This window comes from Protomyctophum bolini (genome assembly GCF_963924005.1).
Source record: "Protomyctophum bolini genome assembly, chromosome: 14".
In the NCBI taxonomy this organism is placed as follows: domain Eukaryota; kingdom Metazoa; phylum Chordata; class Actinopteri; order Myctophiformes; family Myctophidae; genus Protomyctophum; species Protomyctophum bolini.
Genome location: NC_137875.1, coordinates 28088498 through 28114040, shown reverse-complemented (window position 1 = coordinate 28114040; position 25543 = coordinate 28088498). Strand labels below are relative to the sequence as shown.

General features: G+C 42.3%; 1 protein-coding gene across 1 annotated transcript in view; it reads left to right on the top strand.

Annotated features, from left to right (window-relative positions):
• Positions 1 to 24102, top strand: part of abch1 (ATP-binding cassette, sub-family H, member 1) — a 36030-nt gene extending 11928 nt beyond the window's left edge. Inside the window, exons 6-20 of the mRNA XM_080781550.1 lie at positions 138 to 231; positions 5897 to 5971; positions 6100 to 6292; positions 8021 to 8117; positions 9222 to 9390; positions 9812 to 9912; positions 11645 to 11715; positions 12100 to 12149; positions 12341 to 12397; positions 12500 to 12570; positions 13372 to 13460; positions 14003 to 14106; positions 15967 to 16126; positions 16869 to 16973; positions 19901 to 24102. Of these exons, the coding sequence (XP_080637676.1) occupies positions 138 to 231; positions 5897 to 5971; positions 6100 to 6292; positions 8021 to 8117; positions 9222 to 9390; positions 9812 to 9912; positions 11645 to 11715; positions 12100 to 12149; positions 12341 to 12397; positions 12500 to 12570; positions 13372 to 13460; positions 14003 to 14106; positions 15967 to 16126; positions 16869 to 16973; positions 19901 to 20007 (1543 nt within the window). The 3' untranslated portion in view covers positions 20008 to 24102. The remainder of the gene's footprint in view (positions 1 to 137; positions 232 to 5896; positions 5972 to 6099; positions 6293 to 8020; positions 8118 to 9221; positions 9391 to 9811; positions 9913 to 11644; positions 11716 to 12099; positions 12150 to 12340; positions 12398 to 12499; positions 12571 to 13371; positions 13461 to 14002; positions 14107 to 15966; positions 16127 to 16868; positions 16974 to 19900) is intronic.
• Positions 24103 to 25543: the final 1441 nt, after the last annotated feature.

Below are 25543 nucleotides of genomic sequence, written 5' to 3'. Positions count from 1 at the left end.
AATGCTCCTGTGGGTCAGTCCAATCCAATCCAGCAATTCCCATTCTATAGTATAGACACTCACGATCCCTCTATTAAATTGTCCACAAATTGGCATATAATGGCATTGTGACCCAGTACTGTTTTGTGTGTTTGTAGGATCTGGCAGCATCTGGTGGAGATTGTGAAGACAGGAAAGGTGTCCGTCATCATCACCACGCATTACATAGAGGAGGCCAGACAAGCCAATGTGGTGAGCTGCACACTAGTTAGTGTGTACTTACTGTATGCACACATTCATAAGAAAACGTGTAGACTTGCGCCTAATTTATACCTTGTTGTACGACACTTGCCGAAAACAACTGCTAGATAGATTTGGTCTAGCCCTCTATGAAAGGATCCTGTCTGTGTCTGTCTCTCAGTGTATGCAGGGCTTAAAGTTCTCAGTCCTGGGGACTGATTTCAGTCCTGAGGATCTCATAGGGGTCATTTAATGAGATCAGTGCAGATTTGCAAAAAAACAATTTCAGTCTTGGGATTGTTTTTGGTTTTAAGCCCTGTGTATGCAGCCAGTAGGCCAAAGAAACACCAACTGTCTGTAATATGTTTTAAAAAAATCATTGAAAATAAATGAAAAGGATTAGGCTCAATTTCGACTTCAAGCACACAGGCTCACAGATGCCTCATCTCCCAGACTCCCACACACACAAAAGTAAACAGTCATACACAGTGACTTCCACAGGGAATCACCACAACGTTGAGGTCCCCTACAAACAATGGGTCATTTGACAACTTTCCCATGCCATTGTTTATTAAATGGAAGTGAAAACTGAAATCATTTGACAACTTCCCCATGCCATTGTTTATCAAATGGAAGTGAAAACTGAAATGTTGATTAATGAGCATTGTCCCTGTCAAATTATTAGATTTGACATTCTGGACAAAAGCTCAAACTGAGTCACACTGAAAGAGATAGAGTTGGAATACTGCTACAGTAGATGCTTTGTGTGGACAACTCACTGCGATGCATATTTTTGGCACTGATGTAACAGTATTTTAGAAAACAATGTTGTGGATCAAAGACTGACACCACATAGAGAAATATTGCCAACTTGCACTGACACTCGTGCTACCACTGTACTTAAAACAAGGCAACCTAGTGGAATGCATAGTTGAGCCATGTGGCTCATCGCCTTTCATCTGGGATCTGGTAGTGTGTTTTAGTTTGTTGTTTTCAGCAACCCTCGTGGACGGTTTTGCAGACAAAGACATGTTACAAACTATGTATCTATCAATATTATAGCCACATCTTACAGAAGTACATTCAGCAGAAAGCTTAGTAGCTGCCTTAACATGAGTCTTAACATACTTTTACATATGTTGGATTCCACATTCTTTCAGTAGTAATCTCCTTCCTAGATGATTTAGTGTGCCTAACTGCTTTATGTTTTAAACCCACTAACGACTGACTTATTATATTATGTTGAAGATTAGGCCTCTCTGAGCCACATTTGTATTTTCAGAAAAGTCATTCATAAGTTAAACTGAAAAATGTAGAAGCTTCAACACTTTTGGTTTTATTTGCATAACAATTTTACACAATTTTACAATTATGGCTCATTGTATTATCTGCTTGTTACTTAAGCATTGTTAATAATCATATAATTTAGCCCCCACTCCTTTTGGGTATTTTCTGTCACAGTACATTTGCACATTTCTTTAATTCATTTTTACACATCCACACAGTAATACAGTGCCTGCGGGTCAGTTCTGAGTTAAGTGTCCTATTAGTCCTAATGGGAATTAACATAGTTAAACATAAGCCTGCAGTTAGTTGATTACTTGGGAGGAGTTAAGAATTCAGCACAGAAAGTGCTGTAATTATGATGAAGTTACAATACAAGGTCAAGGTCAACCTTTAGTGATCCCTGGAGGGAAAGCAAGGAGGTGTCAATGGAGGTGTCATAGCAGCAACAGTAGTGAGAGTGATCTACACAGGGCAGCTTATAGACTTATAGACTATAATATAGACTGAGTATCAAGAACCAAACAAACCAAAGCAAACCAAACTAGATAAAGTGCCCCTCTGGGCACAGGTCTCCACCAGGGCAGGTCAGGTTGTGGCCTCCTGGTGGCGCTATAACAGGCCAATGTGAAAAGGGTGGGATACATTCCTCAGCCTAGTAGGAAAGTCTGTGAAATATTTCACGTAAATTGCATGCTGCGTTCATGATTTGAGGCTTTTTGTTCCAAAAATGTGTTTTGCAAAAATCCACCTGTTGGTGGCATTATAACAGGACAATGTGAAAAGGGTGGGATATATTACTCAGCCTAGTACGAAAGTCTGTGAAAGATTTCACGTAAATTGCACGCTGCGTTCATGATTTGAGGCTTTTTGTTCAAAACAGGCCAATCCTGCAAACTTTGAAAGCCAATGTGGATGGAATCGGACAGAACCGTCTTGAACACATGACTATAGAGATACTGTAGTGTGTAACTGAATAGAATGATGAGTCTGTCTTGAGTGACACATTCATGTGCTTTGATCAACCAGTGATTCGTTCTGCCGCTAAGCCTAGACAGAAGGATGATGGTGTACTGCATGTTACGACTGATTTTGTGTTTGATGTTGATAAAGAGGCTTTCGTTTCGGCGCAGCAAAATGATCCATCTCTCACTGTTTGCTGGGGGGGTGCTCGAGCGCAGGAGGTGCCGGGTGTGTACAGTGTTGTGGATGGCTTTTTGACGCGCACTTGGTTTCCACCTGCCGTCGGCAATCTCGGGTTGAATTCGGTGCAGCAGGTTGTTGTTCCGCAACCTTTTCGTTCTCAAATTTTGAGTCTTGCTCATGACGATTTGGCTGGTCATTTAGGCATACGCAAAATGTACTCTCGCATGATCCTGCGCTATTTTCATTGGCCAGGATTGAAATCTGGTGTGGCTAAATTCTGCCGTTCATGTCATGTTTGCCAAATCATGGGCAAACCGAACCAAACTATTCCTCCCGCTCTGCTAGTGCCTATTCCGGTTATGGGGGAACCATTTGAACACATTATCATTGATTGCGTTGGCCCACTTCTCAAAACGAAGTCGGGTTATCAATACTTTCTCACTTTAATGTGCGCTGCCACTCGCTTCCCTGAGGCGATTCCGTACATTAACGGCCAAAGAAGTGATTAAGGCACTAATTAACCTTTTCTCTATTCTATTGTCCATGAATATACCATATTGTCACTGTCGGGAAGAAACCCCACGTTATCTCACTCTCTCTCTCTTTATGTATATTTTTTCTTTTTTTAATGAATGCAATTGAACACCCTTTACATCTGTGTGTGGGTTTTAGAAATATTGAACCAATGACCTATTCCTAACTCCATTGGATCCTCAAAACTGTCTGTCAAACCAACTTGGAGATAGTTTGATAAGACACATTCAAGTATCGGACAATTTATATAAAGTCACCATACAACTTTGATGAGGCAGTATTGTGTTGTTCTAAAACATATATATATTTTTTTATTTCCTGAAAAGTTAATATTTTGGAAATAGCTGGTTTCTGCCCGACAGCAGAGCATATGTACAGTATACTAGTCTATCAACAACCAACGTGTATACAGACGGATATGTTTGTATTGGCCTAATCTCGATTCTTACATATGACTACATATGACTATGTAACTGTATGATTCTTACATATGACTATGTAACTGTATGATTCTTACATATGACTACATATGACTATGTAACTCTCAATAGTTGGAGAGACGGGCAGACCAGGCTTTGGAACAAAACGTATTATCTTTATTTAATGGACGCTATACAGAATTGCACAATGCTGCTTGCCAAGCTGTGGTACTAGATGTATTAGCTACAGATGAAACACAAGACAAAAGGCAGACATTCAACCTGTCATAACAGATGCTGTCCCTCTTCCTGCATGTTTATGATTATGATTATCTCTTTTGTGGAAAACAAGACACCAGACAGTTTGTGTGTTTTCCTACAGTGTACCGGTGGGGTGTGTGTGTGTGTGTGTGTGTGTGTGTGTGTGTGTGTGTGTGTGTGTGTGTTCTTGTGACTTTGAAAATAAATCAACCCTCTGTCAAGCTACAAATGACGCAAGCAGAACCAAGAGTAAGTAAAGTAAGCCTTGAGTCAGAGTCATCTCCTGTTTCTGTAGCGTGAGGCAGCTTGATGTACAAGTACAGTACACCCCCTGGATATGATGTACAAGTACACCCCCTGGTCCCTGCTAGTATGTCGCAGGGACTTACCCTCAATCCAACCCTTGATGCTGAGTGCCAAGCAGGGAGGCACTGGGTATGACCCGGCCGGGGATCGAACCCCAAACTCCCAGTCCCAGGGCGGACACTCTAACCACAAGGCCACTGAGCTGGTCAATAACCCAGAGTGCTTAACATTTTAAATGCATTTGCGAGCACTTGTTAACACAAGCCAATTGTGAAACAAGCTTGTAAATATCTGAAACCCCTTATAAGCTAACAGAGACCCAAATGCTGTGCCGTTTGTGAAACAAGGTTTGAAATATCTGAGACCCTTTACTTGTAAGTCTTCTTTCCTTTCTTTGTTTTTCTTGGAAAAAGGACATGATCCACAAAAAACGAATTTCACCCACTTTTTTACTTTGTGTGTGACATGACAATAATGCTTCTGATTCGCCACCGTTGGCATAAATTTAGTAACGTCAAGTCAAATCCGCAGTGTACTGCCCGAACCAAAATGCGGCCCAAAACCAAAATGCCTTCCTGGTGGCGAGAGCAAGACCAATAAGGCATGGGATTATATAGCCCTAGGGAACATGAGGGTTCAGGTGCAGGGAGGCTACTTGCCAGCAGACAATAGACGGTGACCATGTGACAAAGACACAGTGACACATATCCTTCTGAAACCAGCCTCTTGTCTGTGCAACCTCGTGACTCCACTGTTCAAAACAAGGTTCACACATCTTGGTTGTGAACTTGTGTGCCAGTGAGTGTTGTGCACTGGAATCCGGACATAGCAGATCTACTCCTCCTGTGTCAAAGTAAAACTCGTCTTACAGGTGTCTTACATTCAGCTGACTAAATGATGTTCCCAATTAGGGACCAAATGATGGGTTAGGTAACCATTTATGTACTACTATAATAACATGACAATCATTCAGGTGTGGAGGGAACAACTGAAGGCTGAGTAAGCTTGCTTCATCTGTGTGTTTGGTTTTGTTGCACTTGAGACTATACAACACATGCCAACCGTGTCTTGGTTTAACGTAGGGCACAACAATACTGCTGAGGAATAACCACATCATTTTGGAGCTATGTGTGTGGCTGGGTGGGTGCTTCTGAGCACGAAAACAGCATGGTTGTTTTTCACCACCTGTGTGCAACCTAACATACACAAACACACACTGTATATATTAACTGTATATATGTTGATTTCGGGTGTGCCAGTACAGTACAGTGACAGTACAGTACAGTAGAGGGTACAGTAGAGGGACCCCCACACGGTAACTCTGTCATTTCTCAACTGTTTCGGACGCGGGCTGCTCGCCAGAATCTGGCCGGCACCCTGGGTGCGTTCCTGTGGGTCTGGAACCCCCCCCCCCCACACACACACACACACACACACACACACACACACACACGGAGTTGCACCACTCACTTCACACGGGTGTGATTTTTTGATCATCAGCAAAATAAATCTCCAAACATAACATCTTATGTTCAGAAATGTTAAATAGCTAAAATAACACAGTATCTCTGTGTTATTAATCTCACAGTACGTTGAATCACAAATGCATTGCAAACCTGTAGATTGTTTTGTTAAGTGGTTGAAGATTATCAGGCATCCATTGTATAGGCATACCAAACAGCTTCTATAGCAGCTCATTGCATCTGATCCTGCTGTTATTCCTGCAGGTGGGACTCATGCGCAATGGACATTTGTTGGCAGAGGGACCTCCAGATGCTTTGATGAAGCTGCACAATGCATCAGTGAGTACCGCTTGAAAAAGATCTCCTTTTGTCATGAAGCTTTTTTTTTTTAAATGTTTCCCCCCCATAGACAAAGCCCACATTATCATGCTACTAATCAAGTTGGTCGATGTTAACACTTGTTGTAGACACTGGAGCATGCCTTCCTGCAGCTGTGTGAGACCAGTGACCAGGTCCTTTCCAAACACGGCTCCAGTCCCCCGGGACCCAACCTGGGCACGGTAATAGAGAACAGCCTGTCATTTGAAAGTGGGCGTGACGAGAGTCGGCCAATCCTGGGGATTGGGACGGTGGCAGTGGAGGAAGAGCCAAAATATTCAGGTAGGTTATTTCAACGAACAATCAGTCACAGGTCACACTGGCCCCCTTTCCACCCGGTTCTTAGGGCCGATTCATACTCCTATTTTAACGCTGTTTCGGCGCTGTAGTGCCGAAATGATTTCGGCTAGTCAGACATTTTCAGTAGCACCGAATAGCGGTACCCGCCCCCCCCCGAACCTCAAATGACGTCAAATTGTAGGCTCTACAGAGCCGAACCGACTTTTATTCGGGAGTATGAATCGGCCCTTAGTCCATGAACCAGAGCCCCAAAAAAACATTAATTACAAATTGAGTGTGCAAAACCATACTAACCACATTAAATTGTCAATAGGATGATAACCCTTAGCTTTTTCATATTTATCACACATTTTGTTATTTTCACCTACAGTTTATGATAGGTGAATAGGTAAAATTGTAATTAATAGTTATCACCAAACCATGAAACTTCCCCAGTTGATTACTTATACGAAGACAATGATTTATTGTATTACAAGTTTTCTGAAATTGTACATTTAAATATGCAAAGGGAATGTTCCCTTTTTAATCAATGAAGGGTGGCTCCACTGCCCGCGTTGCGTTGCGTGACTGCATTAAAATTGCCCTGGTTCGTTTTTTGACGCACGCGACGGAGACCCGCCATAATATACACTGTAGTCCTTTCAATGGCATTAATTTGGATTAATATGGATGAGTGATGGATGCTGTGTGCAGCATTCTTCATAAAAAAAAACAAAAAACTAGTATGGGGAATGACAGTAAAGAAGACAAATTGTTTCTCATTGGGTTAGTTGGCATAATTGTAGGTCTAAGAAGGCTAAATGTGTTTAAACTGGATTTGTGTGCAGCATTCTTCATAATTAGTGTGCAGCATTCTTCATAATTTTCACTTCAGGTGGTAAAAGGTCAAATGCACTTGTCTTTCAGTTTCAAGGTAGATCAATGCAACAAAAAGGTTTATCAGGCCTGTCCTGTCTGGTGGACATGTCTGGACATGTCTGGTGGACATGCAAGGAAGTTTGTTTACCTACTGTATGGGGAATGGCGGTAAAGAAGACAAATTGTTTCTAATTGGGTTAGTTGGCCATTATTGTATGTGCTACAAATTAACTAGGTAATGTGTTACTCTTAGTTTGAGGGTAAATAGCCTAGAGCAGCGGTTCCCAAACCTTTTTGGCCATGCACCCCCTGTTACCTCCTGACCTAGCTGACGCACCCCCTCACATGGAAATATAAATTGCATAAGCTATATAGGGACATACATTTCCAATTTATCCACATATATGCACATATATGAACCTGAATATGGCTTATATATGCAGCATAGGCTATATTCTGCATATACTTGCCATACAGTATATTGGCCAGTATATATTTAAAATAAAACCATAGCACCACCATTAGCCTTTCATGTCGCACACCCCCTAGAAGGTTCTTGCGCACCACAAGGGGTGCACGCACCACAGTTTGGGAACCACTGGCCTAGAGTACTACATTATGTACTTGATTAGACAGTCAAGTAGGCCTGTCACAATATTATTTCATAATTGCCTAATCATTATTTGATATAATCGCAATTATTTTTTGTAATTTGTAATGGTGCCCTACAGTCGAGTGGGCGATAGATAGACGGACATACTGTAAGACACAATGCCTGATTGGAACCGGGCACCTGGGGATGCTGTATTCTACTGTGTTCTTCTTAACTTTTGCCTGTGTGTTTGTGTACAGCCGACTGGAAGGTTCGAGTCAGACACGTGCTGCCAAAATGGAGGAACATCTCAGCCTTGATGATCAAAACCTTGGTGCGGATGAAGAGGATGCCAGGGTGAGGATGGCGATATGTTTTGTTTTAGGCTAGAAAGAAACTTGTTCAAGCAACATTCCTATGTATGCACTCCATAACAAATTCTGTATGTATATGGGGAATGATGAATGACCACCCCCTTCGGTCAGGTCATGTGGATATTTACTTTAAATTCCTTGTACACATGTCCCCCGGGTATGGTTTACTTTAAACGCATCAGAACAATTATTTCTGTTTAAGTATCTCACCCCATAAACGCCCCTAAAGGAGCTTTACAGTACATCATTCTTTGTTCTATCTTTAGCTTGATTTAGTATTCCATCACCATTATTTAGTATTCCATCATCTTTGATTAGGTTTGATCCTCCAGAATAAGATTGGGTAATCCAGTGAGTATCCAGCCTGAATGCGTTTACTTTTGACAAACTTGTGAGCAGTTTAATGAAGAATAGCAGTCTAATAAATAGACAAAGACAAAATAAATGAGAAGCAGTCAAAGCAGTTTTTATTAGTCCTAGTTTCATGCCCTAAACATACAGACTACAAAAAACGTGGGAGCGTCCAGTCATGATAGGAGAGGCCTGCTGTGTCAGGCGGCCGAGTCACTGTTCCACCTTTTCCGTCAGTTCCCCAGGATCTGGGCCTGACAATGGGACGATCAGCAGTAGCGGTGTAATGTTTCACAAAATGTACAGTTGGTTTGGTACTTTTCAGATAAAAAAATCACACCCGTGTGAAGTGAGGGGCGCTCATTCACAGGAACACCAGAACTGCCGATCTTCCGTTTCTGTTCTTTCTATGACAGCGTGACTTGAGTCACACTGGACTGGCAGTATACTGTACTGTTGTATGGTGCTTCTGGCATTGTGCGAGACTCACAGAATCACCCCCCTCACAATGACGAACAGAGATATCCAACAATTAGCACCACCCCCAGAGGCATGGTGGTGGCATTTGGTTACTCGGGGACACAGGCTCTCTGAGGGCTGCTATATATATTTGTACTCCTCGCCGTGTGTCTTACAGAGAACGGATGGAATATGTAATGGCGCAGAGGCGAGAGTATGTTCGGTGATGTTGTGCACTATGTATTTTGTTGTAAATGTCCTTTAATGTATTGTGCAGGTCCTTGGCTTTCCAGTTCTTGCTGCCAGTCATCCAGATCTCTCTGATGTGTCTGTGTATCGGTGGAGACCCCAGGGGGATCCAGGTGGCCGTGGTTAATAATGAAACCTCCACCTCTTCCTACAGCCACAAGCTCCTCTCCTTCCTGGATAACTCCAGTGTGGAACAGGTAATGTGGAACAGGTGGGGACATTCCCCATACATATGAAATATGTTGGGTGGAGAGATAGTCTCTTCACTCAGAGAACAAAGGTTACAAAGTAACCGAACGTTCTCAACCTTTTCAGGCCGTGCAAAGGCGTTGTGAGCTTGTAGATAGGCTATTTTCAAAAAAGTTGTCTCTTTCTTATGTTATTTGACAATGTGTGTGCGTGCGTGCGTTTTTTGTGTGTATGCACCTTATGCATTTGAAATGTATCTTATGATTATGATATCATGTAATACATGTCAATATATCACACTGCTGTACACATAAAATACACTAAGATTGACTCAATGTTTTTGTTATCAGAGTTACATTGACACTATGGATTTCGCTGTGTACAATCTAGCTATGGCAACTTTTGACTGTTTGTACATCTGCGTTCCAGGTGCATTTGTCCCATTCTGAGGCTTTCGCAGGGGTTTATAATGGAGAATACTGGGGTGTCATCGGCTTTGGCAAGAACTTCACCAGCTACCTTACTAAGAGGTGAGAGAATGTCTCCTCTGCTTTGTATGATGATCTGTTACCGTAAATGTAAAACAAGGCCACCTAGGTTACATAATGATACGCCAACAGACAAATGGCTAGACTCATTGCAATTGTTTTAACATCACTTTGCGTGGCTCAATATATAAATGGGTCACATAGCAGCATGATTGAACCCATGTTTCCCAGTGATTGCCATCTTATATAAAGGATGAATGGCAAAGCAGTCTGCATTTTGTATCACAATATGGGAGCTGTTATAAAATAAATATTATAAATGGTATATTCAAAACTTAAATCGTTACGTTATCGTCATACATCGTTCAGATGCGGACAGACAGTGTACCAGTTAACTAGCTGATTGATATCACCATCAGCATTGCAACATAATCAGTTCTTATCTATTTTAGTCTGTTGACAAGCCAAGAGTGCAAAACAAAAACAAACAAAATAAAGCACAAAACCTCATGTTTAGATTTGGTTTGCTGATTATCTGTGTATCTGATAGAGATACTGTATCTGCTACTCTCTGCTTGTAGCCTCCAGTATACCTTTGACAGGTCTTGTTTTGTGTGTGTGTGTGTGTGTGTGTGTGTGTGTGTGCGTGCGTGCGTGTGTGTGTGCGTGCACGTGTGCGCGCGACGCTCGTGCGCCATAGATGGAGCGCTTGGGCCATACGTTTGTGTGTATTTCTATTTAGTTTTTCTTATTCTTGTGTGTGTGTTTCTAAGAATCTATTTTGCTTTTCTTATTCTTTCTATCACGGCGTCAATCTCTTTTGATGTCTTTGCTTGTGTGTGTGTGTGTGTGTGTGTGTGTGTGTGTGTGTGTGTGTGCGCTGGGATTTGTCGGGTAGAAAGTCTGGTCCTGCCTGTCCCTAACTCACCTGGGCAGATTCTGGCTCATCACCACCCAACAATCACATGTTCCCTCTGGCGTAATCATGTGTCTTTCTTGTGACACTTTGCCTACATTCCATTTATTTATTTCAATGTACACAGTATGTAGTGTTGTCTCCCCCAGCCCCCATAGACCTGGTCCAGTGCGTTAGCAAATCTCTCGCTAACGCACTGTACCAGGGCTATTCCCCCCACACACGCACACAACTTCCTCTGCTGTATGTGTCAACATTTGGGCCACTTTAATCAATAAAAAGAAGACCTATAAACACAAGCAGTACTATTGAAAGTGTCTGTCATGCTTCCAAAAATGAATTGATGGTCACCAGTTTCCTTCATGAGTGTTCATTTGAAGGTCCACTCACCAGTGTTTTTTGATGAAGTGGTTGAAAATTGTAAAAACCTGTATTTGTAGCCATTGTTTTCAAGGTTTTGTATTGTCACATGCTTGCACTTACAATACAGCTGTGGCAATACTGCAGGCAGTGATATTCTTGTACCTGCAGTAGTAAGTACTGTTGCTCTCTCCGCAAAAGTGTGTTGACAATGAATAACAATATTGTTTTTGGGCGGTACATTATTTATCACTGTACAATTGCACATACAGTACATGGAATGTGCATCTTTTTACTCACTCAGCTATGGCTGCTCTAAAAATAGAAGATATTAATAATAAAAGAAAAATAGCAACAAAGATAATTGCAAATAACTATATGTTACAAAACTTGAATAAACTAATAACAGAATTCAAGATGTACACATGAATGAATGTGTTTGAATGTGACTTGTGAACAGAGAACCGTGTTTCTGAGCCATATGTTTGTGTTGCACAGAATGATGCAGAAGCAGGTCTCCAGAGACATAGTGGAAGGAGGATCAGTACACGTGTGGTTAGACCACACCAGTAAGTACTACGACTGACATTGTTATGGTTTCAACTTTCAAGCATTCTTCTACTGCTGTTCCATTATACTTCAGGACAGAGTAGGCCTGGGTCATATGACCTCAAGCCATTCATTATGTCCTATGCCAGCATCTAATGTCTTTGAAAAAAGAGCCGCCCAAGGGCCAATTTTATTTGAACACTGTTTTTCAAACTTTTACATTTCAAGGTCTCCAAAATTAACTCCACCAAACAACATGGACGCGTTAGGTTCCATTTGTATACTGTCAGATTTACAGACTTGTATCTAAAAAAAGTTTCAAAAAAAGTTTCAAATCTCTTTGCTTTAGTGTGGTGGTTGTGAGAAACTGATGCTGCTAGTGATCATTAACTGTTTTTTTATAGATCAACAAATTGCCATTATGCTCCAGAAGAAACTCCACGACGCTTTTCAGGTACAGAAATGCTTTCGGCTGTGTTCTTTGTTAGCTCAACTTACATAAGGCTTCAACCTGTATGCTACACACATTTATATGTACACAATATGTTGTTGTATTCTCTGTGGCTTCAACCTGTATGCTACACACATTTCTATGCACACAATATATTGTTGTATTCTCTGTGTCATTCTATATCTTACCCGCAGGATTTTGTGGATAATAAGTTGGGCAGTATGGCCTACCTTGTTGCACTTCCTATTCTGGTAAAAAAAACAAAATTTATTTATTCTATATATTTTTTTATACTACAGTTTAAGTGATAGTTTGTTCATATTCATGCTAAGGCTATATATATATTATTCCAGTTTGAGGAGCCTATCTATGGCAGCCAGAAGACTGACTTCACTTTATTTGTGACGCCAGGAGCTGTGCTCAGGTCAGTATATGGGCTGATTTATCCCCTTAAAGCCTTGGTTGCGGTGCCTTGTCATGTGTCTTAAAGCCTTGGTTGCGGTGCCTTGTCATGTGTCTTAAAGCCTTGGTTGCGGTGCCTTGTCATGTGTCTTAAAGCCTTGGTTGCGGTGCCTTGTCATGTGTCTTAAAGCCTTGGTTGCGGTGCCTTGTCGTGTGTCTTAAAGCCTTGGTTGCGGTGCCTTGTCGTGTGTCTTAAAGCCTTGGTTGCGGTGCCTTGTCGTGTGTCTTAAAGCCTTGGTTGCGGTGCCTTGTCGTGTGTCTTAAAGCCTTGGTTGCGGTGCCTTGTCGTGTGTCTTAAAGCCTTGGTTGCGGTGCCTTGTCGTGTGTCTTAAAGCCTTGGTTGCGGTGCCTTGTCGTGTGTCTTAAAGCCTTGGTTGCGGTGCCTTGTCGTGTGTTTGAAAGCTCACTAATTGTAGATCAGCTCTTTCTGGTGCACAGCATCGGCATGCAACTAAATGTAAAGCCACCATTAATCCTTGATTTGGGGGGAAAAAAAGAAACGATCAGCACCACATTTCACCACACCACAGGCCAAAAAAATGCCTCTACTAATTTGTTTTCACGTAGGCTATGCTTCATACTGGAAATATTTAACTTTAATTTAATAATGATTGTGCTGCAACCTTGCCCACATTTGGAGTCATAATTATGTCATAGATGGCTAGTGTTATAGAATTTAATAGATAGACTGATGTCTCTCTCATACATCTCTTTTATTTCCATTTTGTTTCACTGCCTCTATCTGTTCCCTCTCCCAAACCAGTATTACCTTCTATCTGGCTGTTGGACTGACAGCGCTCTCCTTTGTCCTGGAGAGGAAGGAGGGGCTTCTCGACAGGTGCTGGGTCGCAGGTGAGTGAGGTCAAAGTTCAGAGTGCATCCCAAATTGCCTAGTGTCACCTATTGGCCCTAGGGAGATTTTTGAAGCAAGGATGCCAAATTGCCAAATCCGGTACTGCAAATCCTGCCACTCTTCCAATGTGATGCGTTTGACCATGTGTATCCAATGTGTTGGCCTCTCTGAGCATTCTGTCACAAGACCTCTCCATGAGGCAGCATGAGGGCTGTTTTTAGGAATCTCCACTAGGGGGAGTGCTAGGACCACAGCACCACAACTCTTAATTGTTCATGAAATACTCAGATACTCTACTTTGGTATTACCGATGAAGGCGATGAGTGTCTGCAGTGTACGCCGCTGTACAGTTTCTCTATTTGATGCAATGATCTGGAATTATATTCTCTCAATTTATTTTATATTATCTCTCTCCCCCTCTCTCTCCCCTGTGTGTTCTATATAACTTGCCCTCTCTCTGTTTACCCTACATCTCTTTTCTTCCTGCGTGCGACGCGTGTGTGTGTGTGTGTGTGTGTGTGTGTGTGTGTGTGTGTGTCAGGTGTGAGTTCTATGGAGACGATGTTGGCTCACCTCTTCTCTCAGCTGTTTGTCATCAGCGTGCAGATAATTCTGCTGCTCCTCTTCATCCTTCTCGTCTTCAAGGTGTCACGCACGCACGCACTCTCTCACACACACACACACACACACACACACACACACACACACACACACACACACACACACACACACACACACACACACACACACACACATTTTCTATTGTGGTCCTAATATTCTTAACCATGCCCATTGCCCATATAGGGTGATTAGTTAATTTTGGCTGATTCTTGTTTTTACAATTATTTACAATTATTCTACAACCAAGGGTACATGTATAGATGGAGACATGACTTCTACAACAAGGGTACATGTATAGATGGAGACATGACTTCTACAACAAGGGTACATGTATAGATGGAGACATGAAGGGTACATGTATAGATGGAGACATGAAGGGTACATGTATAGATGGAGACATGACTTCTACAACCGCCACACCTGTAATGTCATGTGTAATGTGGAGGACCTCAGGTCAAAACACAAGTCCTACTTTTTGTTAACTGGCACACCTTCAACAACAGAAGAAGGAACTATAGTTAAAGAACGTGACTAGTTACTAGAAACTCAGCACATGATTGAACACCACTGCACTATGGTACCTTGTCTCCCAAGCACGCTTGTGGTGTCAGTGACGTCTTAAAATGCTTAATTAGAGGTCATTGGGGTCAGGGTTACAATCTGCAGGTGGAAAACACTGGTATACGTTCAACTGTATTGATTACCAATAGACACGTACTGTATATATGCAAACAGTAGCAGAAACTTGTGTGTGTGTGTGTGTGTGTGTGTGTGTGTGTGTGTGTGTGTGTGTGTGTGCGTGCGTGCGTGCGAGAGGTAGAGGTAGGTGTGAGTTAATTAAGGTGCTGAAGTCCAAAGAGACCTTGTACCATAAATCACTTCCTGAGTCTCCCGTATCCAAGGATCACTCTGGGATCGCCACGACAACAGCCCATGATTGCTGTGGCAACCAAGTGGTCATGTGGCCTCCCAGTGCCGCTCTATTTTTGCACGTTGTCAAGGGAGACGGATAGTGCCTCTTACACACACACACATACACACACACACACACACACACACCACAGACACTCAGACATGCACACAAACCAGAACCTACTCAAATACAAACACTCACAAATCCACTCAGCGACACTTACAAACGCTTTCACTGGTTTACCTGAAGAATGCAAAAACTAAAAAACTGAATATTTATTTAACTCAATGGATTTGACTGTGTAAATAAATTGTGCAGAGTGTTCCTATGAGTCGTCATGACCTCAATTCACCTCTCACTATCTGTAGAGATTATCGACACATGTGAGGAGGGCTTTTCATTTCCTGTGGTGTTTTTGGCGGAAGATCTGTGAATACTTTTTTCTCTCACTTTTAAAGTGTACCGCAGTGATTTACTGGCATTAAATGATGATAAATTATCTCTCCTGCCTCTTACTCTCTTCCTCCTCTTTACTCCTGTCTTCTCTACTTCTGTCTTTCATTCTCTTGTTCCCTTAAAACTTTTTACACCTTTCTTCATACCGTTATCTCTCCCTCAATGGGTGACAGTGGCTCAGGAGGTAGAGTAGCCACCTCAGAGCCGGAAGGTTCCCTGTTCCATCCCCAGCTCCTCCTGGCTGCGTGTCAAAGTATCACTGTATCCTTGAGCATGACACTAAACCCCCTCCCGAAGAGCACGCATGGTCGCCTCAGTGTGCAAATGTGTACCGCACAATGATTACCTGTAACGACTAACGAGTGACCGTGAAGTACAGTACATTTTAAATTGACTGGTTGGAGAAGTTAAAGATGAAAAAAGCACTATATACTGTAAATGCTGTCCATTTACCATACTTCCTTTATTTCTCCTATCCCACCTCTATTCCCTGGCCTTTCTCTTCCTCCCTGTAGATTCCCAACGAAGGCTCCATAGTGCTGGTGATAGCTTTGATTGTGCTGCAAGGAGTAACGGGGATCTCCTTTGGCCTGGTCATCTCTGCTGCCATCGATGATGAGCAGAACGCCAACCAGGCAGCACTGGGCATCTTCTACCCCAACCTCATCATTAGTGGTACAACTAAATGTTATACTATGACTATACCAGGGTTTCCGCTAAGTATTTTTGGTAGGGATGTCTGATATTATCAGCCTCCAGATCTTATCGTCCGATAAATACATAACAATGTTTTAAATAAGTTACAGGAGTTCTTACTGTGTGTTTGTGATATGAAATATGAGCTTACCATAATCACAGTAATTTCAATAGCTTTTGAAGAGCATTTGCAGAGGACAGGTGTGTGGGTTCAGCTGACACTTGTTGGTGCTCGTAATGATATAGGCATCATGGCAAATATGCTTCTGCACTGTCAAATTGGCCAACATGTGATCTTGTTAGCTGACAATTAGTTGACTTTTGGTGAAAAAGCCTGCATATATCGGTATTGGTTGATATCGGTATCGGAAAGTAGGAGTTGGACAATATCAGAATATCGGATATCAGCAAAAGAATGTCAATATCGCACCATCAACCTGCTCTCTGATCGATATACCTCATTACTGTAGCGCAGAAATTCGAAAACGAACTTACTATGATACAGTAAGTAATACAATACGTAATATGTATTGACCTGAATTGACCTGAAAGTTTGAATTAAAACTAATGTGTATGGGGATGTTGTAACCAGTAATGTAAAATATACTGTTAGTGTTAGCCAAAGGGCAAAAATAAAAAATAACAATACCACTGGTATGGTCCTTTTGATAAAGAATATCAGTCAAGACAAGCCAGCCATCTTTCTCCCTGCCCCCTCTAGGTATTATCTGGCCTGTGGAGTGTATCCCTTATCCTCTCCGTTACCTCAGCCTGGCTCTCCCTCAGACCTACGCCTCTGAAGCCCTGCGCTGTATCATGTACCGAGGTAACACACACACACACACACACACACACACACACACACACAGCAAAACACATTCACACGTTACACAACCCTCGGTTACACAATATGAGAAACTATATCCTGTCGGTACGCCAGCCACCATGTGCTTTGCTCACATGATCCACACACACAAACATTTACACAGGGGACTGTGCCCACATACACACACAGTATGTATATGTACTGTATACAAACATGTACTGGAAAATGTACCAGCACACAGTGATGCAATAAAATAACGCACGTGTGCACACACACACACACACACACTCTAGACTCTGGGTGGCCTTTTGTCAAAGCAGCTCTAAATCATTCAGAAGCCCCAGATACACTGAAGATCAGCTCAGTGGACTGGATGGAGAGATACTGGTTTCTCTTGCCACCTCCCATTCTTTCTCCTTTGTCTCTTAATCTCTCTTCCTTCCTTCCTTCCTTCCTTCCCCTCTCTCTCTCTCTCTCTCTCTCTCTCTCTCTCTCTCTCTCTCTCTCTCTCACACACCATCTCTTTGTCTACCATCAGTTGTAATGTTACCTTTCTCTATCCACTTTCTCTGTTATCTCCCTCCCTTCCTTGCTCTCTCTATCTCTGTCTCATCATTTCTTCATGATAATAAGGGCTGACAGCATCCTTAAGCCTCCTCCCATGTCACTTGACACAGTGTCAAACATGAAATCATGGCAGGTATATTTCCTGCTGAGGACCTCATACAGCCAGCAGTACAACAGAAGGTGAAACAGATGTAGCTGTTGGCAGTGTCCATATTCAACTGCAAGGTTGAAAGTAGGTCATTTATCAAAACAATCCAGAGCCTGGCACAACAAACAAACCTGTTTCACACTGGGACCTAATTTTGCATTGACCATAAAGTCAAGAAAGATCCATCCTAATTTAGACCCATTAAACCTATATGCACCTTTCAATCTAGGACAGCATCTGTGTCATGTTAGTTGTTAGAATATAATAACATAATATTATGTAATAACATAATTAAAAAGAAAATGAAGTTTATCAGAAAACGTAGGTTTTCTTTAGGAAATTGGCCAATAATGGGACTAAAAGTCACTGGGATTAAAAGTGTGGCCCGAGCCGGCCTAGCGGTCCGGGCACCTAGGCTGGTAATCCAGCCTGATAGCGTGTCGTGGGTTCGAGTCCCTATCCCGACGACCTTTTCTGCGTGTCACCCCTTATCTCTCTCCCCATTTCCTGTCACACTACTGTCTACCTATCAATAAAGGCAAAAACAAAGGGCGAGGTCGCGCATCATTGGGGGGTGCTCAGGTGTGATGTCAGAACAGGCCAACTCCATATATGGAGATCTGTCTTGACAGGGGCCCTGTCCAGAGCCCGGGCAGAGACTTTTGTGCTGCTTCTGAACCACCGTGGGTCAGACGGACTCGACACCAGGCACTGCACTCCCTGTTCTCGAGTTATGTGGATTACAGATTACAGACATACAGAGATTAGGCAGCGGGCGCATTTATAGATAGATGTTCTTGAGCTAACTGTTTATCCCCCAAAATCACGAAGACTAATTTGACCATTGGGATAACAATTTACAATTTAGGCATTTAGCAGACGCTCTTAATCCAGAGCGATTTACAATAAGAAAGAAAAAAAGCATGGCAATACATCACATACATAAGAAGTAGTTATCATGAAACATTAAGCTAAGAACGTAACAGTGAAATATCTATATAATTAAACTATACATACTATACTATAAAGTGCTATGATGACTACATAAAATGCTATTCTAGTGCTGTCTACGTAACATGCTATAAGTCTGTATAAAATGCTATCTAAGTCTACATAAGTGCTACGGGCCATGATGGAGTCTGAAAAGGTGGGTTTTCAGACTACGACAGAAGATTGTGATGGGAAGTGCATTCCATAGTTTTGGAGCCAAAAGGGAGAAGAGTTTGGGACGTGTGGAGCGTTGTCCCTGTGTTTTTAGTGAAGGTACTTCCAGTTTCCCTGCGTTGGCTGATCTGAGTGCGCGGGAGGGTTTGTAGGGTTCCATCATACTTGCAAGATATGGGAGAGCCATACCTTTGGTTGCTTTGAATGTCAGCATCAGAGTTTTGTATTCTGTGCGGGCAGCAACCGGGAGCCAATGGAGGGAGCGGAGAAGGGGGGAGACATGTGAGAATTTTGGCTGGTTGAAGACCAAGCGAGCTGCAGCATTTTGCATCAGTTGGAGAGGCTTAAGTGCACATGCCGGTAGGCCAGTAAGGAGGGAGTTACAATAGTCAAGTTTTGACAAGACTGTTGTCTGGATTAGGAGCTGGGCTGACTCCTGGGTGAGGAACGGTCTAATTCGTCGTATGTTATAGAGTGTAAACCTGCAGGATCGGGTGACAGCTGTGATGTATGTTAAAAAATAATGTAGTTATTTGGTTTGGCTTTGTAGGGCAGTATAGTAGGGCAGTATAGTAGGGCAGTATAGAGCGCCTCAGTCCCGCCCCCAACGAGTGGCCCAGGAAATGAAACCCCAATGCATTCTCCCATCGGCACTTCTAATATAATTTATTTATAGACGGTTACGCCGCGGACAAAGCCAAGTCGGATCGTGACAAATCATGACAATGAACACAATGTTTTGGGACGATCAAATCATTAGAAAGAAGAAAAGAAAGTCAGGAGACAACACTATTTGTTTTGTTTTTCGTCTTGTAAATTATTTGATCGGCTCAAAACATTGTGTTCATTGTCATGATTTGTCACGATCCGAGTTGGCTTTGTCCGCGGCGTAACCGTCTTTAAATAAATTATATTAGAAGTGCCGATGGGAGAATGCATTGGGGTTTCATTTTCTGGGCCACTCGTTTTTCTGAGAGGGGGCGGGACTGCGGTGCTCTATAGGCCTCCAGTAAGTGCAGTGAGAATTGATGTCCCTTCTCTCCCACAGGTTGGGGTCTGACGCGGATGATGGTGTGGCGAGGCTTCGCCGTCACACTGGGATGGAACACCTTCTTCCTCGTCCTGGCCACTGTCATCCTCAAGCTGAGAACGTGATAGTCTCGCACCAGAGACCGCTCCTCGAACCGGGGCCAAGGCTACCAGGGCGAGGCCCAGGCTTCACATTTTGCCCTGCGCCTTGCTGTCATCTCTGGATGTAATTGGTGTGGAGGAAGATCCCTGTACCCTGATGGACTGATGCATCTCAGTCTCTGCTGAATGATAAGATGTGCACACACACACACACACACACACACACACACACACACCAGCTGCCTGACCCTGCGACAGTTGCGTTGGCCTATTCTTGCCAGAGAAACTTTCAAAACACTGCATGTAGAAGTGCATGAGACAGAATCGACACCAAGAATAGCACCTGAGCCGTGTAGCATTTCTATCTGCAGCGTGTTGAAAGCTTTGACCCTCTCCTGAATAGGCTGTGCACCAAACTCAGGGGTCACTTTTAGTTCCAATAGCCTGTAAAGAAGAACAATTCAGAACTTTGCCAGTATGGGTTCATTGGTGGTCCCTGGATTATCATCTATTCTACATTACCGTATATATTTGATTTGTAGAAAGCTGTAATGTAAATGAAATAATGTTATGTAGTTGTGAATTATATGCAAGAGTTACAAAGTTTAGCGTTTTCGTATATAAACGCAGGAAGAAGAATGCTCGTCGGTAAGAAAAGATATGACTTTTTTGACACTCTTCCGCATTTCCCTGTTGCCTGCTGCCTAGAAGGAAGATAATGAGGAGAGTGTACAGTGCTGTCAGACCTCAGCACAACACTACAGTTTGTATGAATTAACAAGTTGACTGTCAGAAAATCCTCCCAAGGTGTTTCGTGCCTCAGTACTCCACCCAGCCAGATCTCTTGTTTCTCTGGACTCCTACTTATAGCTGCCTGCTTGTTGTCGGTTGCATCCCACGTATTTTAAATTGCATCCCCTTTCCCCTCACTTTTCTTTCCGTGCGAGAGAGGAAACAAGGAAATATGTTTTTAGAGAAATGAGGCGTCGACGTCCATTTCTGATTACACAGCTGTATCTGCCGCCAGTGTCTGTCATTACTGTTATACACAAACAGTAGTCCCCGGCCCGCACCCTGCATTCATAATTCCGTTTTGAACATTCATTGTTATACTATACTGTATATCAAAAAGCCTAAAATAACGAGCACTTGCTTATACTGTTTCTCTGCCATTTCATTTAAATTTGCCTGTTGTAGGGGCGGAGTAATTCACATAATGGCGTTCCGCTGAAAGTATAGACTGCTCTTAAGCTGCTCTTGCGTACCCACGCTCATAGCATCTCAGAGATCCCTCTTCGCTCCTCCACCCTTAATTGTTTGAAGGATCGAGAAGTGAGGAAATATCTAATTAGAGACTTGAGAATTGAGATGTAACCATAATCTGTACTTTATTTGTACCTCCTGTTTACTCCTTTGCAGGAAGTGGTAACCGTGTCACGATTGGTTACCAGGTGCTGTATACCAAACTGTATTAGCTTGCGGAGTAGCTTGTTGCTTCTGGTTGTAGTGATGTTATTCTCTGTAACGGGTGATGTGTGTGCCTGTGCCTATATCTCCTGTGGGTGCTGAGGGAGAGGGGTAAGGGGTTGTTGACTTCATTGATGTGGGGTCTTTTATTTTGTCATGTGTCAAATGTTTCAGTTCTTCTGCTCTTGTATTGCTTGTTAAGATTATAAGCTTGTTATTCCTCTGGACTCCCCATTTGTACCCCCCACTGTGCTGGACAGAGCGGGAAGCCAGCTGGGTAGATTCTAGGGACAGATTAAAAATGTTATCACGCTCTTCAAGATGTCCAAATGCTAGTTTTACACTGGATAGTAACGCAGAATTCATTCAATAGCTATAGTTCTGGTGAGGTGAACAGTATGATCATTTAACCCAGAAGATGCAGGCTGACAAACTAAGTCCATGAGCAATGGCGATTGCATTCTAAACATATACATTGTGATTGTGTGTACAGTACTGTTCAGTACTGTATAAATGGGCCTGTGCTGTAGCTTCAGCATATCATGGAACATTGTTGTTCGAGATTGATATGTTTATAACATAGAAAATAAATACAAGGCCTTAATTCTCATACAAAAATACATTAAAGTTGAAAGATTCAATATAGCCAAAGTAATGCCAAAGTCCTATACTTTAGGCAATACTGGTTGCCGACGGCCGAAAGTTCAGACTCGTCTAAAGCGCGTCCGTTTGTGGAGTTCATGAACAAAAGATGTATTATCTGCAGCCGAACTGTCACTTCACTTCAGCATACAATAAATACGTAAATAAATAAACAGCCAAATGCACAGGATACAGACCACCAGCTCTCATGAAACACAGTCTAAATCCTCTCCTCGCCTGCATCAGCAACACCTGCATACCCTGTAACCCGGTCAACTTTGGCCTTGACCATGCCATCTAGTGACGTCATCATGAGAAACAACATGGCTCATATCGCTCTTACAGCATCATTCTTTTCTATGAGAAAGATGCCTTTATTTATTTTTGTCTTTATTTTGTATTTTTTTAATTATGAAATAGCCTATGGTTCTATATAGGGCACCCAGCTCTCTTAACTGACAACACATGGTCAGTTTTCCAGGCTTCTATTGTTAATGGGAGTGATTGACAGACAGACAGTACTATAGATGTTGAGAGTCCTTAGATCACTAATCTGTCCAGCTTTCATATTGTGCCATTCAGTCCCAGTTGGGATTTCTAAAGATGTACATGCATTTGGAAGGGGAAAAAAAGCAGCTTTTAGTTTTTTCATACTGCAGACAATTGTATATGGGGAACTACGCACATACTGTACTGTATAAAACATGTTATTTGGGGTTAATTGTTGTCAATAAGAAGTAGCTAGACTTTGAAAGTTCTTTCATGGCTGGTCCAAGAGCCATAATAATATATGTTATAGACAATTGGCCACCATGGTACAGTAATTTTCAATATTTTCACAAAAGATTAAACTGCATTTTGCTCTATTATAATATAATAATCGAGCATCAATCAACAAATTACTTATGTTGTATTGCTTGGACATTTGTCTTTGTTGATATTGCCACACATTTTAACCCATTTAGACCTGAGGACGTTTCTACAAATGCCTTCTAAATCCTGACCGTTTTCTGAAAAACCTGTTTCTATGTCAGTGGTTCTCAAACTATTTCATGTCAAGGACCCCTAGAATTATCTGCATTTGGCCGCCGACCCCATCTGAAAATATGTTGTTCCAGGGACCCCCCAGAAGCAAGGGTTTTAGTTAAAAACGTTCGCTCTGAAACAATATATATTCAAACTAGGCACCTTGGCTGGTAATCCAGTCTGGCAGTGTGCCGTGGGTTCGACTCCCTATCCCGACGGCTCTTCCCCCATCTCTCTCCCCACTAACTGTCAGCCTACTGTCTGTCCCTCCATAAAAAATATAGAATTCACTCTGAAAGAATATAGGCCTATATTCAAAGATTTGCCTTGAACATTTTCATGATTTTTAAAAAAATAGCAGACCGAGTGCCGCGCTATGAGCTTGTAGATCTGCTATTTTTCAACAGCTAAAGCATAACATAATGCTTAAACCACCAAAAGGGATTCCCGCCCAGAATGGACATCGGTGATTGTTTGGTTTTTCATTAGCCTGACAAACTGTAGGAAATAGATTCTTACCGAGGGAATCAGCTCTGTGCCTAAGCCTTTATTTATTTATTTCTGGTCATACAGTATATGTATAAGGTATGGACAGTGCAGGCTAGCATTAACTGAATGAATGGATAATTGCAAAGAGAAGGACAATCACCGGTAAAAATAACTCTCGATTCAAAAGATGGACAATGGCTGGTAAACAATATAGTACTGTTGAACCCTTTGGACAGCATTCATGACATTGCCATGAACTTGTTGGCGTGAGATGATTAAATGTTGTGAATTAAAATAGTCTTCAATACAAGTTACTGTACCAGGAAGTTTAGTGCCCAATCTCCCCAATCTCCTGGGATGAAGTCTTTAACTCCAATCTACCTCCTTGTCCATAATCCCCCAAAGGGCACGTCAAAGCATATATACTGTATCTGTATATTAAAACACCTGTATTGTAAAATGTATGCACTGTGATAGCACATACTGTACGCTTTGATGACTGTATTGTCTTTTGAAACAATAAACCCTCATGGTGAAATGTTTCTTTACCTCGTTTCTTAAAGATACACAGTAAAGTCCCGAGTTGAACACTCTGGACTTCGTAGTGAATTGTTTTGTCCTCCTTTTACAGTACAGTAGCTCAACCAGTCAGTGCACATACCAGATATTTAATCAGATGATCTGTGTCACCTGTCATTCCCTCTGATTCTATATACCCTGTCATTTTCTAGTGTAACTGTACAAAATTTGTCCACAAAACAGGAAAACTGGCAGAAAAAGACTTGCTCGCCACATAAACTGTTAAGGAAGACTCGTTAGACAGATGGAACATGCGCTGCTCCCGTGCTTGCGGTTATGGTTAGGTTAGGGTTTGAGGTATAGGTTGTCGGTCTAATGACTGTTGGACAAATAATAAAAGTGTTGCGTAACGTCAGAGTTTTGCTCGACATGTGCACGTAAAATCCCACAGGACACAGCAGTGATTATGAAAAACACCCAGGAATAAAGAATGAAAAAATAAAAGGAAAAAGGCAAATCCTCTAAGGGCATGAGAGACAGATTTATTGAATGACATCATGCTAGCTCACATCCTTGCAAACCCTACTGTATTGCTCATCACCATGGCGACGATGACATCGCAGCGTTGAGTAGCTGTCTCAACAGCAAATGGAGAAGTTGTGTGTGTGTGTGGTGGGGGGGGGGGCAACGACACGTGTGTGTGTGTGTGTGTGTGTGTGGGGGGGGGGGGGGAGGGGGTTGCGGAGAGGTGCAAATAAAATGTTTTACTGTATATAAAGTAAATGTGAAATGTACGTGTGTAGGGGGGGGTGCACATGTGCAGTGCACGTGTGTGTGTGTGTGTGTGTGTGCGTGCGTGCGTGCGTGCGTGCACGTGTGTGTATGTGCGTGTGTTCACGTGTGCGTGCGTCTGTGTCAGAGGGCTTATAGATTAGAAAAGTCCATAGATCTGGGGTGCATCCAAAGATCACACATGGCTGCCAGCTTGTTTCAAACAGGTAACTACCTTGAATCTGCTTGCAGTTGCAGTGTACTCTCCCATATCCACACAGTGACTACACGTACAGTAATCGCCTCAGTGTTTATTTAGTCTATTCTCAGAGTTACACACAGACAAATTAACACTGAGGAGTTGTGTGTATTCATTTAAAAAACACTATTAACATTTCAAACAGGCCACTCAGCTATGTAAATTAAAGTAACTAAATACATTTACTCAAGTAGGCCTACCGTACTTACGTTTGGTAGCCTACTGATGATCTACATTCTACAAGCTCACAATGTGACACACACTGCGATGCGTTGTAAACTTCTACATCTTGTAACATGTATTTGTACATTACAAGTCAAAGAAATGGGAGTACTTCCTCTGCCACTGCACAGTCAGCCACTAAGTAAGGGAGCATGGCTATGTTTA